The sequence below is a fragment of the Protomyctophum bolini genome (assembly GCF_963924005.1).
Source record: "Protomyctophum bolini genome assembly, chromosome: 24".
Taxonomy (NCBI): Eukaryota; Metazoa; Chordata; class Actinopteri; order Myctophiformes; family Myctophidae; genus Protomyctophum; species Protomyctophum bolini.
In genome coordinates, this window is record NC_137885.1 from 16177629 (window position 1) to 16196572 (window position 18944).

Consider the following 18944-nt stretch of genomic DNA (forward strand, 5'->3'; position numbering starts at 1 on the left):
GAAATTGCAGTATTCAATTGCCAGAAAGAACAATAATGTCAAAGGAAAGTTCCATTTAGTATGGGACTACTTTAAAGCAGTGGTTCCCAAAGTGGGGTCCGGGGACCCCCAGGGGTCCTTGATGGAGTTCCAGGGGGTCCCCAGCTAAATGATAGTTTGGAACCAAATGTACATACTCTCAGAGTTAAATTAACATTGATTTTACAATATAAATTGGAGGTCCAAGAGATAGAAATGCCATTAAATGGGGGTCTGTAGACTAATTCATGTCAAACTGATGGTCCTTGAAATCTTCTCTTCCCCATTTGAAGGTCCTTGACATGACAACGTTTGGGAACCACTGTATTAAAGGATTGGTGCATTAACCATTTGTAATACATTACAGGTGATATTATACATGCTATTGTTAACAATAGAATGTAGAGTGGTGTAGTTTTTTTTTTTTCTTTTTCATGTGAAGTTTGTTATAGAAAAATCTATTAAAAAATAAACTTTTTGATGACAACCATCTCGTCACTCTAGATTCTATGGTATCCTTATCGCACCTCAAAGTGGTTTAAATAGTTTACAGAACAGCTACATGAAAGATGCCGCCCCCCCCCCCCCCCCCCCCCCCGCCACCACTGCAAAAATAAAATAAATAAATAAACTACTAAAATTAAAAATAAATAAATAAATGCACTACTGTAAATCTATTTGGACGTTTTACATTCGCCTGTCAGCCCAGCTTACCCAGAAACAGATATCTTCTCTTTTTTCCCCTTTGAAATTACTTCCAGTCTCACTCAAGTTATTATAATAATAATAATTATTATTATAATATTTTTTTATGGAATGCCCAGCAGCTTCATGTTTTGGCATGAATGAGTCTCTTTTAGCCATAACGGTGTAATGTCACATCTATCCACAAGGTGGTAGTGCTGGATTTTTCAAGACACTGCAGCTGACAGCCTGACACGGAAGGTGTTGCATCTCATCAGTTCCGTGCCAAAGGAAGAAGAAGAAGTTGAACAGTAAACACAGACGTGTCGGTCCCATATGCATTGCATGCGCGTCTCAAATGTAAATTAAATCGCTTTAAAAGGGCACATTGTTGCTTGGATCATCATGGACATCGCGCTGTATCTGATCGCCGCTGCGGTCCTCCTCGTGCTGATCGTGTTCGCTGTGAAGCTGCGCGGTCACACTGAAGATGGTGAGATGATCTGACAGCTGCTCCGATATTTGCATATCATTAACGATAATGAAAATATACAAATCTATAAAATACATCTAAGACTATGATGGTTTTGATCTACAATAATATTATAGATATTCTCGTAGATGTAGCCTAGCTATTTGATCGATTCCGACTATTTCAAACTTGAAAATGTCAGAATCGATTAAATACATCTACGATCTGTCTTGTGTCTAAATCTTAGGCTAGTCTTGATCCAAGGTTACCGTTTATATTATATACTATAATGCAGGTAAGTTTACACCATCTTTGCAGGTTTTAGAAGAATGGAAGTGCAAGGTGGTGACATGACATCATGAGTGCTGGAAGTAGCTCTTTATACTGCATTCAAGTGCATTGACTGTATTTCTGTGTGATATTGTCTAGCATTCAAAACTATCTCTATTTGCAATGTTCTGGAAGCCTTTCCACTGTTAAACGTCAAACTAAACGTACAGTACGTACAGTATGTTGATAAGTATCCTTGTACTTGTTTATAGGGAGCTTGGGTGAGTTTACCCGGTTGGACTTCTTCAACTCCTGACACCACAGCCTTGAGTATGGGGTTTAGCTGTTAAAACACTGATTCACAATATAACATAATTTATATTTGTTTATGAGAAAGCGAAATTGTAACACAGCCTAGGTATTATTTTTCACAAGCTCACTGGCTCACAGCACGTCACTTGTGGTGCAATATCCCTGGTCCAGTGTGTCAGCGAGTCTCTCGACTGGACCAGGTCCATTGGTGCCACACTGAGAGCTTGTACATCTGCTATTTTTGAAAACAATTGTGAGAAGAGAAGTACTGTTTTGGAAGGCATTCGTAGAATCGACCTCAGGTCTTAAACCCATTTAGGCCTGGAAAAAAGTCTTCAAAATCCTGACACTTTTCTGAAATCCCTTTTTCTATACGAGTGGTTCTCAAACTACTTCATGTCAAGGACCCCAAAAACTATATGTATTTGGCCGCCGACCCCCATCTGAAAATATGTTGTTCCAGGGACCCCCAGAAGCAAAGATGAGTTAAAAAACGTTTAGTTTTTTCCCCCAAAAATAGCAGCCCTACAAGCTCGTAGCCGCGCTATGAGCTTGTAGATCTGCTATTTTTCAACAGCTAAAGCATAACATAATGCTTAAAACACCAAAAGGGGCTTCCCGCCCGGTTAATGGGATAAAATGTATTATTGTGACAAACTGACAACAACCGTACGTACCTGGTCTTTTCGGTGTCCATTTTCAGCCGACGGGGAACAGGGGCAGGATGTGGCGCGGGCGGTGGCACCGCGCCCGCAGCAGGCGGTGCAGGAGCGAGGGGCGGGCATGCCCCGCCGGAGGAACCTGAACACCAGGGTCAGACGAGCCCGAGACACTCCTGACAATGGTACTGCTTGGAGAAAACACACACACACACAATACAATGTTGAGAATTTCCCCAGACAATCCAAATGGCAGCCTAGACACAACCCTTCACAACTCCCCTTCCACAACACCACTGCACCAATCACCCACAGGTGTCAGCTCAGGTGTGCTCCCCTACAAACACTCACACTCACTCCACACACAGTTCACTCACACAGCTCTCCACTCCAGACCCATGCGTCCATGACAAAATGTAAGCTCTTGTCTACAGTATTATTTGTTACTATACTAGGCTCTGAATCATGAGTTGATATATGCTTTAATGTTTTGAGCTAATTGAATGCATTTGTTTTGAGCTAATTGATTGCAAATGGTCTATTGTCTGATCTACACTTTTTCTGTCTTTTCCATGTCAGAACCATGGCTTCTGGAATTATGGAGTAATAAAATGCAAAGTCACAAGTCAATGTCGATGTTTTTAATTTGAACATTTTGGGTGGTCAGCAAATGTCACAGGAACAACGAACTTTTAAATAACAAGTGTAGGGCTGTCACGCTTGTGATATTTTTTACGTTTGTCACATAACAAACTGCAATAATTATCGTGTTTTTGCCCATGAACATCGGAACACCTAAACTAGCATTTCCTTTTTTAACACTTCATAAACAAAGGCTGCACAGGGCAGATATGACAAAGAAATGGATGCCATATAGTTATATATATATAACTTTATACTTGAATAGCGTTGTTTCCGATACCGCCAAAAATGCTGGAATGCCAGTCTGCCAGTCGTTTATCACAGGATATTTCATTTACAGTAACATTTTGAATGTTTCAGACATTTGCACTGTACTGTTTACATTGTCATACCAACTTGTATCTGCAATTTAACTTAATGTATTTCATCATTGGTTCTCAAATGTTGTAATTTCAAGCACAACCTTAACTGTACCGCCCCCTCAGGGAATTAATTTTTTGTAATATTACACACTGGTTTCAGATAGGTACTTGGTATCGACCAATACGCAAGTTATGGGTATGGGATTTATTTTTGTATCAGTACGTCTCTACTGTAGAGTTAAAGACGGTGATTCAGTGTGTGGTTTGTGTGGTTCTTGCAGAGGACGATGCTGTGGAGGTATTGGCTCCAGCAGCAGCAGCAGTGGAGGACGAGGACGATGACGAGGAGCCTCAGCAGTCCCAGGCCACGTCAGGGAAAATCGGAGCCAAGAAGCAGAGGAAGATCGAAGAGAAACAAGCCAAAAAGGCCCAGAGAGAGGTTTCTCCCATTTTGACACATGTCCACATACGAGTGTTGCCGCCTGTTGACCACACACTAACCTATGTCCACTCCACATGCCACCCTTATAGCTGTTAACCACAGCACTGATCTACTTATAATCTAGCCACATGGCAGCCCTGCAAATGCATAAAGTAAGGCTTGTGTTTCTGTGACGCTGAAGATAGATTGACAAGCAGACAATCATACATACTGGAAAAAGAATCCCATTCTGTCTAATCAATGTGTCTATTTTTTGTCAGTTTGTGAAAGTCTAATGCTTGGAATTCCAATTCCAAGCATCACACACTGGATGCGGCCCGATTCGTATTTTTGGCTTGCGATCCATTTTAAATTTGCTCAGCTGGAGATTCGTAATGGAGGTTTGATCCAATTGTGGTGCATTTAATTTGGTAAAATGTCCCATCATGTTTGTCTGCTTTGTCCTTCCAATAGGCCGAGCTGGAGGGAAGAGAGGAGAGGAAGAAGATGCAGGAGTTGAGAGACCAAGAGCAACGTAAGGAAGACGAGAAGGAGAAGCTCCTGGAGCAGAAACAGGTAAAACAAAACACTCTGAACTCTCTTCTGAAGACGAGGTGGAGTCGCGACCAAAACAAACTCCCTCACGTCCTTTTCTTCCTCTGCAGGAGGAGGAGGAGCGTCGCGCTAAGGAGGAGCTGGAGAAGAGGGAGGAAGAGGAATACCTGAAGCTGAAAGCGGCGTTTGTCATCGAGGACCAAGGCGAGGCGGAGATTCTGGACGAGGATGAGGTCAGCTCAGGTCTACTGCTGTACGATCGTGTGGCTGTAGTGCCACAAAGTGGATGGGATGATCACAGAATGTACAAATACATTTTGGACTCGACAGCTCATTGTCTATAGGTGTTGGAAAAACACCTATAAAATACAGTTTCATACCGCTTTCCCAGTACCTTAATGTGTAATTGTGTAACAATAGCACAGATTGTAACAAAATCAGGCCATTGTCTGATGAAAACCGCCCAGCACCCGGTCCCCATTGTAGATCTGATAAACGCAATATTCACATATCTAATTTCAACAGTATATTGTGAGACTTGATGTCCAATCAAACTTGACAGAATGGACAGTAGAACTCCATGCCAACCATGAACGGTGGTAATGATGTCACGTTTGTGTTCTTTGCTTTCAGTCACGCAACCTCCTGCAGGAATTCATCCAGTATATTGAGGTGAGCATTGGCAGACACCACACTCGTACTGCAATATGTCTGTATAGAGCGTCGCAGTCCCGCCCCCTTTCATGACGACGCCAGGCCCAGGAAATAATTCCCAATGCATTTTTCCCCATAGACATTTCGAAACTTATTTATTTAAAGAACTTTTAAGCGTCGTACGAAGCCAACTCAAGTCGTGACAAATCATGACAACAAACACAAGATTTTGGACCAAACAAATAATTACAAAGAAGAAAAACAACAAAAAAAGTGTTGTAACCTTGTTGTTTTTCTACTTTCAAATTCTTTGTTTGGCCCAAAACATTGTGTTTATTGTCATGATTTGTCACGACAAGAGTTTGCTTTGTCCGCGGCGTAAACTCTTTAAATCTTTAAATACAGTAAATACTTTCTGAAAAGTCTGAGGAAAATTAACAGGGATTTATTTTCTGGGTCTCTCGAGGGGGCGGGACTATATCTCTATATACAGTGCATCCGGAAAGTATTCACTTTTACCACATTTTGTTTTGTTACAGCCTCATTTCAAAATTGATTAAATTCGTTTTTTCCCTCATCAATCTACACACAATACCCCATAATGATGAAGTGAAAAAAGTCCTTGAGTGGCACAGCCAGAGCCCAGACTTGAACCCCATTGAGCATCTCTGGAAGGACCTGGATCTTCAGAGAAAAAGGGGGAAAATACCCAACATTCAAGTGTGCCAAGCTTGTAGGATCATTCCCAAAAAGTCTTAAGGCTGTAATTGCTGCCAAAGTCAAGAGTCAGTGTGAATACCCATGTACAAAACAAAATGTGGTAAAAGTGAAGGGGTGTGAATACTTTCCGGATGCACTGTATATGCTCTATATCTAATAAATCCATGTTTGGCCCCCTCCCCCACAGGACTCCAAGGTGGTACTGCTGGAAGACCTGGCCTCACACTTTGGGATGCGGACGCAAGACGCCATCTCTAGACTGCAGGACCTGTTAGCCGACGGCTCCATCACAGGTTTGTACAGTACTTAAATACCGTTCATACCGTGTGCCAGCAGCTGAACCAGATAGTGAATCTTCCACATAATTATGCCTGACTCGATCGAAGCATATTCTAATTGACTGGTCTCTGCAAAGTAAATGTTGAACCACTGCACTCTTGATTTATAGATTAATGGATTTAAAAATGTAGTGAAGAAATGAAAGACCAACAGCGAATGTATTGCAATGTGTTTTGTGGTCTCACGTCTTATCTTACAACTTGGACACTGCAGTGCAAACGCTCAAAATACTACTCAAAATGATTAACATTCCTGGTTGGAGAACTGGTTGCTCATCTTTCTCTCTCTCCCCGTTTGCTATAATCTAAATAGATTAACTGTTTTGGCTTTCAATTTGAAACGGAACAGCACACGGATTGTAATTATTCTGTCTGTTTGGATGCTTTTAACCGTAAACTAGTTGCACTCACAGTATGGTATACATGACACTTGTGGAACAGAGACTTTTAAGACAGGTTGATTCCATGTGTGAAACCGGTACAGGGTTTCCACTCACAATAACAAGTGCATCCATGTTGGATAGATCTGTCTACCGATGCTATACCTACTTTAGGCCCAATACCATGTCTGTACCTCGTCAAAGCTTTAACTTAACCCATGAAGACTGGGAAAGTATCTGCCATTTCAGATTTTAACCACTTTAACCATTATTTTATACTTTGGCTATTTAAAAATAATAAAATCTTGAAATGTGCAAATCTTTGATATATATTTTTTAAAGCCTAAGTCAAATCTTTGCTTCTGGGGGTCCCCAGAAGCTCTGCAGTCCAATGCATATAATCTTGGGGGACCATAGCCTCGCCTCGGTATCCAGGCTTTAATTTTCGTCGGCGCAAACATTGAGTTAGCTCAGGCTAGGGGGGACCTTGGCTTTGGGAACCACTCGATATAGCAACTTTGTTTTCTTCTATCCACAAAAGTTTTGGATTTGGAGGACATTATTTTGTAGAATCGGGGTCCTCGTCCTCAGGTGTTAATAGTTAACCAACTAACCTGTCTCTGCAGGCGTGATTGACGACAGAGGAAAATTCATCTCCATCACTCCGGACGAGCTCAACGCAGTCGCCCAGTTCATCAAACAGAGAGGGAGGGTGTCCATAACGGAGCTGGCCCAGGCCAGCAACTCTCTCATCAACCTCACACCCGTGAACCGCAACGCAGCCTGAAGGACTGAGACACCCGGACACTCAGCCGTTTACTTTTTGACGTTTCAATATTCACCGACATGTTTTATATGAAAACCCGTTTTCAACGAGCCTAATCTTTATTTAAATGCTGGAATGACTTACACTTTGATTTCTCGTGTCTTTAGAGAGCGGGACTTTGTCCCAGCTCTCTCAAGTCCTACATGGATGGCACCTTGCAGATTTCTGAAATGTAATTTGAGTCATTCAATTTTAGTGGATCTTGAAAGAAAGATGATAACTATCCAAAATTAAAGCTGGCAAAAAGTTACAATGTGACACTTGTTCAGGACAATTTGTCGTTGTAGTTACAGTATATGTAACCACGTTCTTGTGACATAAGAATTACGAATACTGTATGTTTGTATTTTAAATGTAATAAAGTTCAGTTTGAATAGTTTTGTGACATTGTGTTACTAGGAATTACCAATTTCAGAGCAAACTGTAGATATTGGACTTTGAGCCACTTTTACATCAGGCAATGGAAATCTTAACCTTAGCCAAGTTCACTGAGATAGTGGTGAATGAATAAATTAAATTGAAAACAAAACAAAGATACAGAATGTAATCTTCTATATTTGGCACCCAATATTGTCCGTCTGAATAGACCGGTTATATTTGCAAAGGTTTGTGTAAAGGTTAATGTCACCTGGATATTGTTTTATCATAACCAACCCCTAAAACACCAATGCAAATAAGCTTACAGTAATGTCAAATAGTGATCGCTGCCCACCACCACAGAGGTTGTGGGTTCGAATCCATCCTCCCGTGTTCAGGGGAGGGGGATATTGGTCATTGCATGTACTCCAACGGTCTGGGAGTGTTAAAGACCTTTTAACCAGTTCACCACCATGACTCATGCAGAATTGATGCTATTGCACACTCTACAGTGAAAGATTGGATAAAGAGGCAAAGAGGAAAATGCCCATGCTGGACTTGAACCCAGAACCTTCTGTTTGCAAGGCCTGAATTGTAACCATTGCACCATCATAGCTCATGCGGAATTGATGCTATTGCATGCTCTGCAGTGATAGATTGGATGAAGATGCAAAGAGAAAAATGCTCATGTTGGGTTTAAACCTCAGTGTCTTGCTCAAGGACACTTCGACACTGTACTAAACACTGCTCATTGAAATATTAAATGTGAGTACAGAATAAAGTAGTTCCAAGCTAAATCTCATTTGTTGTCATAATGAACCCTAATGATTAGAGGTTATATGATATAAGTTTGCTTTGAAAAGCATTTAGGTTTTTTGGTTAGGCATTTGGATTGTTTTGGTTGGTCTTTTGTTTTGTTATTCAACATGTTTAGTTTGATTTAATAATAATAATACATTTTATTTATAAGGCGCCTTTCAGGGAACTCAAGGTCGCAGTACAGGTTAAAAACAGTTAAAAGCAGAACAAAACACAGCTTGCAGCAGAAGACACAGGTCATGCAGAGTCATAGGCCTGCCTAAACAGGTGGGTTTTGAGGTGACTTTGGAAAATGCTGATAGTCCATGTTTCTGATGTCAGGGGGGAGGGAGTTACAGAGGTGAGGGGCAGAGCGGCTGAAGGCTCTTGACCCCATGGTGGACAGATGGGCTGGGAGGACTTTCAGGGTGAGGGAGGAGGCAGACCTGAGAGATTTGTTGTTTCAGTTTTTATATTGACTCATGTTCAACATTCGGTTTATAAATCCTTGTCTTTATGTTTATGCCACAAAGGCATGTGAGATGCATGGTGCAGAGTTCTGTCTCCATGCCCCCAATTACCCAGGTGTAAGTAGTCACTGATTAGCCCCTCCCCTATAAAGCCTGGTGGCCATGCTGGGCTTTCCTGTTTGGTCTTTCTTTGTTTGCACTGACTGAGCAAAGTAGGAAACTGCTTGACTGCTTGTAATTGTTTTAGCCTAATGTTTCGCAGGCATCCCTTCTCTACACATCAGTGTTGATGACCAAATGTGCAGAAAGGTTGCCTTTGTGATCTGTACCTTCATATTTTGGTTCTAACAGAGTTCTACTTATAGGCTTGTCTACTCTTGCCATTGTGGAACACATCAACAGTGTGGTTACCTTAGCACTTTTAATGGATTCCCAAGATGGAATACCATCAAGTTGAATTCACTGAGCTGTTCTTACTCTGCCATGGTCACATGTATACAATTTCCATAGTGCTGTTCTTACCCCAAATTGTTGTTTGTTTTTGTATTTAATTGTTTGGTGTTTGTTGCAATAAATACATGAAATGGAATTTGTTGGATTCAATTTAAAAAACGTATCCTTGAGTCACTAGCTCAAAACAGAATGCAGTTCACAAGTATGGAGCTCAGCCTATAATTGATTTGATTGACATGCTGCATGCCATGAGTGTATAAAGTGGTATTTCTTTTTAAATGAAATAAGCTACTCTAAGATGAGCTGTGGTCATAACAGCACTGTTTGAGTTGAAAACTTTAAAGATGTTTAACAGTCTAAAGTGAGAACATATAAAAAATATATACTAATCACAAAACACTTTAGGTTTTGATAAACAGGCTATAGTGCATTTGTTCTCACTTTAAAGTAGTTTTTTTCCTTTTTTTAAAATTCAGCTTATCAAAGAAGTGCTGTGGTCACAGCACTGTTTGAGAAACTAGTTGAAAACTTTATATCCAACTTAATTGTTTAAATAATAATAAATGTATTAAACAAAACAATTATATTTCTGGTTGATTAAAAGTGCAAAAGTTTTGGTCATCTAAAACTAAGACTAAGAGATGACAATAACTGGTATGCAATGTAATTACATTATGGCAAACTAAACATCTTGTTTGCTCAATGAAAGAGTAAATGTGGGAAACTGGGTAAAAATGTTCCCACAGATGGTTTTAAACAATAACCTAAATCTCAGTTGAGTCGTCATGAACCCTGATCATCACCTTTAGATTCAATCATTCTGGCAGGGGTAGAGGTGTCTGAAGTGGATTTTCATCCCTTGACCTGTCACCTCTGCCTTCAACCTTAAATACAACCTCCAAATTCTTATTAGTGTGAAATGCCTAGTGGCGCAAGAGGAAAGCATAGGTCTCACAAGCTGAAGGTGGTGGGTTTGAATCTTGCTCAGGGTAAACCTTCATTTTTGGGCTTTTTAAGGCAAAGAGCGCCGAAATCCGGCCTCCCTCCTCCCGCTCTCTTTTAGCTCCGGTTGAAAGGGGAGGATCTTTTTAGGAGCCCGCCTCTAGAGGGAAGATCTTTTTTTGGGAGCCTGCCTCCTTGGGGAGGAGCTTAATGAATTTACATATTATGCAAAGAAGTATTTTTTATTTTTTATCTCTTAATTAGGTTGAGTTGTTGTGATTCGTTTTAGGTTTTTATAGCTCCCTACCAGCAGTTTTTTTTGACAGTTTTTTTTTAGGGTTGAGTGTTCTTGTTTTTTTTGTTTTGTTTGAGGGTTTTTGTTTTTAGTTGGTATTTTAGTTTGGTTTGAGGTTTGAACCTATGGCGTTTGGTTTATGAAGCCTAGTTTTTATCTATTGAGCCACACTGGCATGTAAGCTATAATCGGGAATGTAATACTTAACCCACTTTCGAGAATTTAGATGGACAGTGAAAATGTTAGGTTTGAACCCTGGTTTGAACCCTGTCCCTCTGGTTTCTAAGTTCCAGGTTTATCTTCTGCGCCACACTGACATGTCTGATGTATCGGCGAACGTCTTACTTAACCCACCTTTCAGAAATTAGATGGACTGAAAATTTGAACCAGGAACCTTCTGGTTGAAGGGCCAGTGTCTTAACCAGTTCACCACCATGACTCATGCAGTTGATGCTATTGCACACTCTACAGTGAAAGATTGGATAAAGAGGCAAAGAGGAAAAGAGGAAAATGCCTGTTCTGGACTTGAACACAGAGCCTTCTGTTTGCAAGGCCTGAATTGGTTTGAACTGGCAACCTTGTATTATTGTGGTTGATGATTTTTGTTTAGTTATTTGACATGTTTTGTTGTTTCAGTTTTTATATTGACTCATTTTTGAGTTTTTTGTTGATTATTAGTTTTGTTTGAGTTTCTTTTAGTTTTGTTTGAGTTTTTTGTTGATTTTTAGTTTTGTTTGAGTTTCTTTTAGTTTTGTTTGAGTTTTTGGTTGATTATTAGTTTTGTTTGAGTCTTGAACCAGTAACCTTTGGATTGTAAACCTCAGGTGTATCTTTTGAGCCACGCTGGGCTGTAAGCTATAATCGGGAATGTAATACTTAACCCACTTTCGAGAATTTAGATGGACAGTGAAAATGTTAGGTTTGAACCCTGTCCCTCTGGTTTCTAAGTTCCAGGTTTATCTTCTGCGCCACACTGACATATCAGATCTATCGGCGAACGTCTTACTTAACCCACCTTTCAGAAATTAGATGGACTGAAAATGTTCTTCTACAAGAGTACAAACTTGGAAAAAGGTCATCACTGTATTTGAACCAGGAACCTTCTGGTTGCAGGGCCAGTGTCCTAACCAGTTCACCACCATGACTCATGCAGAATTTATGCTATTGCACAGTCTACAGTGAAAGATTGGATAAAGATGCAAAGAGGAAAATGCCCATGCTGGACTTGAACCCAGAACCTTCTGTTTGCAAGGCCTGAATTGTAACCATTGCACCATCATAGCTCATGTGGAATTGATGCTATTGCATGCTCTGCAGTGATAGATTGGATGAAGATGCAAAGAGAAAAATGCTCATGTTGGGTTTAAACCTCAGTGTCTTGCTCAAGGACACTTCGACACCAACTCTGGGGAAGCCCGGGTTTGAGCTGGTTTGAGTTGTCATGTGACACATTTTTTAACCTACAACTTTCGGTTTATAAATCCTTGTCTTTATGTTTATGCCACAAAGGCATGTGAGATGCATGGTGCAGAGTTCTGTCTCCATGCCCCCAATTACCCAGGTGTAAGTAGTCACTGATTAGCCCCTCCCCTATAAAGCCTGGTGGCCATGCTGGGCTTTCCTGTTTGGTCTTTCTTTGTTTGCACTGACTGAGCAAAGTAGGAAACTGCTTGACTGCTTGTAATTGTTTTAGCCTAATGTTTCGCAGGCATCCCTTCTCTACACATCAGTGTTGATGACCAAATGTGCAGAAAGGTTGCCTTTGTGATCTGTACCTTCATATTTTGGTTCTAACAGAGTTCTACTTATAGGCTTGTCTACTCTTGCCATTGTGGAACACATCAACAGTGTGGTTACCTTAGCACTTTTAATGGATTCCCAAGATGGAATACCATCAAGTTGAATTCACTGAGCTGTTCTTACTCTGCCATGGTCACATGTATACAATTTCCATAGTGCTGTTCTTACCCCAAATTGTTGTTTGTTTTTGTATTTAATTGTTTGGTGTTTGTTGCAATAAATACATGAAATGGAATTTGTTGGATTCAATTTAAAAAACGTATCCTTGAGTCACTAGCTCAAAACAGAATGCAGTTCACAAGTATGGAGCTCAGCCTATAATTGATTTGATTGACATGCTGCATGCCATGAGTGTATAAAGTGGTATTTCTTTTTAAATGAAATAAGCTACTCTAAGATGAGCTGTGGTCATAACAGCACTGTTTGAGTTGAAAACTTTAAAGATGTTTAACAGTCTAAAGTGAGAACATATAAAAAATATATACTAATCACAAAACACTTTAGGTTTTGATAAACAGGCTATAGTGCATTTGTTCTCACTTTAAAGTAGTTTTTTTCCTTTTTTTTAAATTCAGCTTATCAAAGAAGTGCTGTGGTCACAGCACTGTTTGAGAAACTAGTTGAAAACTTTATATCCAACTTAATTGTTTAAATAATAATAAATGTATTAAACAAAACAATTATATTTCTGGTTGATTAAAAGTGCAAAAGTTTTGGTCATCTAAAACTAAGACTAAGAGATGACAATAACTGGTATGCAATGTAATTACATTATGGCAAACTAAACATCTTGTTTGCTCAATGAAAGAGTAAATGTGGGAAACTGGGTAAAAATGTTCCCACAGATGGTTTTAAACAATAACCTAAATCTCAGTTGAGTCGTCATGAACCCTGATCATCACCTTTAGATTCAATCATTCTGGCAGGGGTAGAGGTGTCTGAAGTGGATTTTCATCCCTTGACCTGTCACCTCTGCCTTCAACCTTAAATACAACCTCCAAATTCTTATTAGTGTGAAATGCCTAGTGGCGCAAGAGGAAAGCATAGGTCTCACAAGCTGAAGGTGGTGGGTTTGAATCTTGCTCAGGGTAAACCTTCATTTTTGGGCTTTTTAAGGCAAAGAGCGCCGAAATCCGGCCTCCCTCCTCCCGCTCTCTTTTAGCTCCGGTTGAAAGGGGAGGATCTTTTTAGGAGCCCGCCTCTAGAGGGAAGATCTTTTTTTGGGAGCCTGCCTCCTTGGGGAGGAGCTTAATGAATTTACATATTATGCAAAGAAGTATTTTTTATTTTTTATCTCTTAATTAGGTTGAGTTGTTGTGATTCGTTTTAGGTTTTTATAGCTCCCTACCAGCAGTTTTTTTTGACAGTTTTTTTTTAGGGTTGAGTGTTCTTGTTTTTGTTTTTTTTGTTTTGTTTGAGGGTTTTTGTTTTTAGTTGGTATTTTAGTTTGGTTTGAGGTTTGAACCTATGGCGTTTGGTTTATGAAGCCTAGTTTTTATCTATTGAGCCACACTGGCATGTAAGCTATAATCGGGAATGTAATACTTAACCCACTTTCGAGAATTTAGATGGACAGTGAAAATGTTAGGTTTGAACCCTGGTTTGAACCCTGTCCCTCTGGTTTCTAAGTTCCAGGTTTATCTTCTGCGCCACACTGACATGTCTGATGTATCGGCGAACGTCTTACTTAACCCACCTTTCAGAAATTAGATGGACAGTGAAAATGTTAGGTTTGAACCCTGGTTTGAACCCTGTCCCTCTGGTTTCTAAGTTCCAGGTTTATCTTCTGCGCCACACTGACATGTCTGATGTATCGGCGAACGTCTTACTTAACCCACCTTTCAGAAATTAGATGGACTGAAAATTTGAACCAGGAACCTTCTGGTTGAAGGGCCAGTGTCTTAACCAGTTCACCACCATGACTCATGCAGTTGATGCTATTGCACACTCTACAGTGAAAGATTGGATAAAGAGGCAAAGAGGAAAAGAGGAAAATGCCTGTTCTGGACTTGAACACAGAGCCTTCTGTTTGCAAGGCCTGAATTGGTTTGAACTGGCAACCTTGTATTATTGTGGTTGATGATTTTTGTTTATTGCTTTTGTTTTGTTATTTGACATGTTTTGTTGTTTCAGTTTTTATATTGACTCATTTTTGAGTTTTTTGTTGATTATTAGTTTTGTTTGAGTTTCTTGTTGATTTTTAGTTTTGTTTGAGTTTCTTTTAGTTTTGTTTGAGTTTTTGGTTGATTATTAGTTTTGTTTGAGTCTTGAACCAGTAACCTTTGGATTGTAAACCTCAGGTGTATCTTTTGAGCCACGCTGGGCTGTAAGCTATAATCGGGAATGTAATACTTAACCCACTTTCGAGAATTTAGATGGACAGTGAAAATGTTAGGTTTGAACCCTGTCCCTCTGGTTTCTAAGTTCCAGGTTTATCTTCTGCGCCACACTGACATATCAGATCTATCGGCGAACGTCTTACTTAACCCACCTTTCAGAAATTAGATGGACTGAAAATGTTCTTCTACAAGAGTACAAACTTGGAAAAAGGTCATCACTGTATTTGAACCAGGAACCTTCTGGTTGCAGGGCCAGTGTCCTAACCAGTTCACCACCATGACTCATGCAGAATTTATGCTATTGCACAGTCTACAGTGAAAGATTGGATAAAGATGCAAAGAGGAAAATGCCCATGCTGGACTTGAACCCAGAACCTTCTGTTTGCAAGGCCTGAATTGTAACCATTGCACCATCATAGCTCATGTGGAATTGATGCTATTGCATGCTCTGCAGTGATAGATTGGATGAAGATGCAAAGAGAAAAATGCTCATGTTGGGTTTAAACCTCAGTGTCTTGCTCAAGGACACTTCGACACCAACTCTGGGGAAGCCCGGGTTTGAGCTGGTTTGAGTAGTCATGTGACACATTTTTTAACCTACAACTTTCGGTTTATAAATCCTTGTCTTTATGTTTATGCCACAAAGGCATGTGAGATGCATGGTGCAGAGTTCTGTCTCCATGCCCCCAATTACCCAGGTGTAAGTAGTCACTGATTAGCCCCTCCCCTATAAAGCCTGGTGGCCATGCTGGGCTTTCCTGTTTGGTCTTTCTTTGTTTGCACTGACTGAGCAAAGTAGGAAACTGCTTGACTGCTTGTAATTGTTTTAGCCTAATGTTTCGCAGGCATCCCTTCTCTACACATCAGTGTTGATGACCAAATGTGCAGAAAGGTTGCCTTTGTGATCTGTACCTTCATATTTTGGTTCTAACAGAGTTCTACTTATAGGCTTGTCTACTCTTGCCATTGTGGAACACATCAACAGTGTGGTTACCTTAGCACTTTTAATGGATTCCCAAGATGGAATACCATCAAGTTGAATTCACTGAGCTGTTCTTACTCTGCCATGGTCACATGTATACAATTTCCATAGTGCTGTTCTTACCCCAAATTGTTGTTTGTTTTTGTATTTAATTGTTTGGTGTTTGTTGCAATAAATACATGAAATGGAATTTGTTGGATTCAATTTAAAAAACGTATCCTTGAGTCACTAGCTCAAAACAGAATGCAGTTCACAAGTATGGAGCTCAGCCTATAATTGATTTGATTGACATGCTGCATGCCATGAGTGTATAAAGTGGTATTTCTTTTTAAATGAAATAAGCTACTCTAAGATGAGCTGTGGTCATAACAGCACTGTTTGAGTTGAAAACTTTAAAGATGTTTAACAGTCTAAAGTGAGAACATATAAAAAATATATACTAATCACAAAACACTTTAGGTTTTGATAAACAGGCTATAGTGCATTTGTTCTCACTTTAAAGTAGTTTTTTTCCTTTTTTTAAAATTCAGCTTATCAAAGAAGTGCTGTGGTCACAGCACTGTTTGAGAAACTAGTTGAAAACTTTATATCCAACTTAATTGTTTAAATAATAATAAATGTATTAAACAAAACAATTATATTTCTGGTTGATTAAAAGTGCAAAAGTTTTGGTCATCTAAAACTAAGACTAAGAGATGACAATAACTGGTATGCAATGTAATTACATTATGGCAAACTAAACATCTTGTTTGCTCAATGAAAGAGTAAATGTGGGAAACTGGGTAAAAATGTTCCCACAGATGGTTTTAAACAATAACCTAAATCTCAGTTGAGTCGTCATGAACCCTGATCATCACCTTTAGATTCAATCATTCTGGCAGGGGTAGAGGTGTCTGAAGTGGATTTTCATCCCTTGACCTGTCACCTCTGCCTTCAACCTTAAATACAACCTCCAAATTCTTATTAGTGTGAAATGCCTAGTGGCGCAAGAGGAAAGCATAGGTCTCACAAGCTGAAGGTGGTGGGTTTGAATCTTGCTCAGGGTAAACCTTCATTTTTGGGCTTTTTAAGGCAAAGAGCGCCGAAATCCGGCCTCCCTCCTCCCGCTCTCTTTTAGCTCCGGTTGAAAGGGGAGGATCTTTTTAGGAGCCCGCCTCTAGAGGGAAGATCTTTTTTTGGGAGCCTGCCTCCTTGGGGAGGAGCTTAATGAATTTACATATTATGCAAAGAAGTATTTTTTATTTTTTATCTCTTAATTAGGTTGAGTTGTTGTGATTCATTTTAGGTTTTTATAGCTCCCTACCAGCAGTTTTTTTTGACAGTTTTTTTTTAGGGTTGTGTGTTCTTGTTTTTGTTTTTTTTTGTTTTGTTTGAGGGTTTTTGTTTTTAGTTGGTATTTTAGTTTGGTTTGAGGTTTGAACCTATGGCGTTTGGTTTATGAAGCCTAGTTTTTATCTATTGAGCCACACTGGCATGTAAGCTATAATCGGGAATGTAATACTTAACCCACTTTCGAGAATTTAGATGGACAGTGAAAATGTTAGGTTTGAACCCTGGTTTGAACCCTGTCCCTCTGGTTTCTAAGTTCCAGGTTTATCTTCTGCGCCACACTGACATGTCTGATGTATCGGCGAACGTCTTACTTAACCCACCTTTCAGAAATTAGATGGACAGTGAAAATGTTAGGTTTGAACCCTGGTTTGAACCCTGTCCCTCTGGTTTCTAAGTTCCAGGTTTATCTTCTGCGCCACACTGACATGTCTGATGTATCGGCGAACGTCTTACTTAACCCACCTTTCAGAAATTAGATGGACTGAAAATTTGAACCAGGAACCTTCTGGTTGAAGGGCCAGTGTCTTAACCAGTTCACCACCATGACTCATGCAGTTGATGCTATTGCACACTCTACAGTGAAAGATTGGATAAAGAGGCAAAGAGGAAAAGAGGAAAATGCCTGTTCTGGACTTGAACACAGAGCCTTCTGTTTGCAAGGCCTGAATTGGTTTGAACTGGCAACCTTGTATTATTGTGGTTGATGATTTTTGTTTATTGCTTTTGTTTTGTTATTTGACATGTTTTGTTGTTTCAGTTTTTATATTGACTCATTTTTGAGTTTTTTGTTGATTATTAGTTTTGTTTGAGTTTCTTGTTGATTTTTAGTTTTGTTTGAGTTTCTTTTAGTTTTGTTTGAGTTTTTGGTTGATTATTAGTTTTGTTTGAGTCTTGAACCAGTAACCTTTGGATTGTAAACCTCAGGTGTATCTTTTGAGCCACGCTGGGCTGTAAGCTATAATCGGGAATGTAATACTTAACCCACTTTCGAGAATTTAGATGGACAGTGAAAATGTTAGGTTTGAACCCTGTCCCTCTGGTTTCTAAGTTCCAGGTTTATCTTCTGCGCCACACTGACATATCAGATCTATCGGCGAACGTCTTACTTAACCCACCTTTCAGAAATTAGATGGACTGAAAATGTTCTTCTACAAGAGTACAAACTTGGAAAAAGGTCATCACTGTATTTGAACCAGGAACCTTCTGGTTGCAGGGCCAGTGTCCTAACCAGTTCACCACCATGACTCATGCAGAATTTATGCTATTGCACAGTCTACAGTGAAAGATTGGATAAAGATGCAAAGAGGAAAATGCCCATGCTGGACTTGAACCCAGAACCTTCTGTTTGCAAGGCCTGAATTGTAACCATTGCACCATCATAGCTCATGTGGAATTGATGCTATTGCATGCTCTGCAGTGATAGATTGGATGAAGATGCAAAGAGAAAAATGCTCATGTTGGGTTTAAACCTCAGTGTCTTGCTCAAGGACACTTCGACACCAACTCTGGGGAAGCCCGGGTTTGAGCTGGTTTGAGTTGTCATGTGACAAATTTTTTAACCTACAACTTTCGGTTTATAAATCCTTGTCTTTATGTTTATGCCACAAAGGCATGTGAGATGCATGGTGCAGAGTTCTGTCTCCATGCCCCCAATTACCCAGGTGTAAGTAGTCACTGATTAGCCCCTCCCCTATAAAGCCTGGTGGCCATGCTGGGCTTTCCTGTTTGGTCTTTCTTTGTTTGCACTGACTGAGCAAAGTAGGAAACTGCTTGACTGCTTGTAATTGTTTTAGCCTAATGTTTCGCAGGCATCCCTTCTCTACACATCAGTGTTGATGACCAAATGTGCAGAAAGGTTGCCTT

General features: G+C 39.9%; 1 protein-coding gene across 1 annotated transcript; it reads left to right on the forward strand.

Moving 5' to 3' along the window:
* The first annotated feature begins 968 nt into the window (after positions 1-968).
* On the forward strand, positions 969-7689 carry ddrgk1 (DDRGK domain containing 1). Its single transcript, XM_080758062.1, has 8 exons — positions 969-1195; positions 2460-2600; positions 3701-3858; positions 4315-4416; positions 4506-4628; positions 5029-5067; positions 5957-6062; positions 7114-7689. The coding sequence occupies exons 1-8, from the start codon at positions 1108-1110 to the stop codon at positions 7272-7274; spliced, it is 918 nt and encodes a 305-aa protein (XP_080614188.1). The 5' UTR covers positions 969-1107; the 3' UTR covers positions 7275-7689.
* The last annotated feature ends 11255 nt before the right edge of the window (positions 7690-18944 follow it).

Excerpts from the sequence above, each read along its gene's own strand:
- ddrgk1 (XM_080758062.1), top strand. The coding sequence starts at position 1,108 with ATGGACATCGCGCTGTATCTGATCGCCGCTGCGGTCCTCCTCGTGCTG. Across the intron at positions 1,196-2,459 it reads GCGCGGTCACACTGAAGATG|CCGACGGGGAACAGGGGCAG; the intron begins GTGAGATGATCT and ends GTCCATTTTCAG. Across the intron at positions 4,417-4,505 it reads AGCTCCTGGAGCAGAAACAG|GAGGAGGAGGAGCGTCGCGC; the intron begins GTAAAACAAAAC and ends CTTCCTCTGCAG.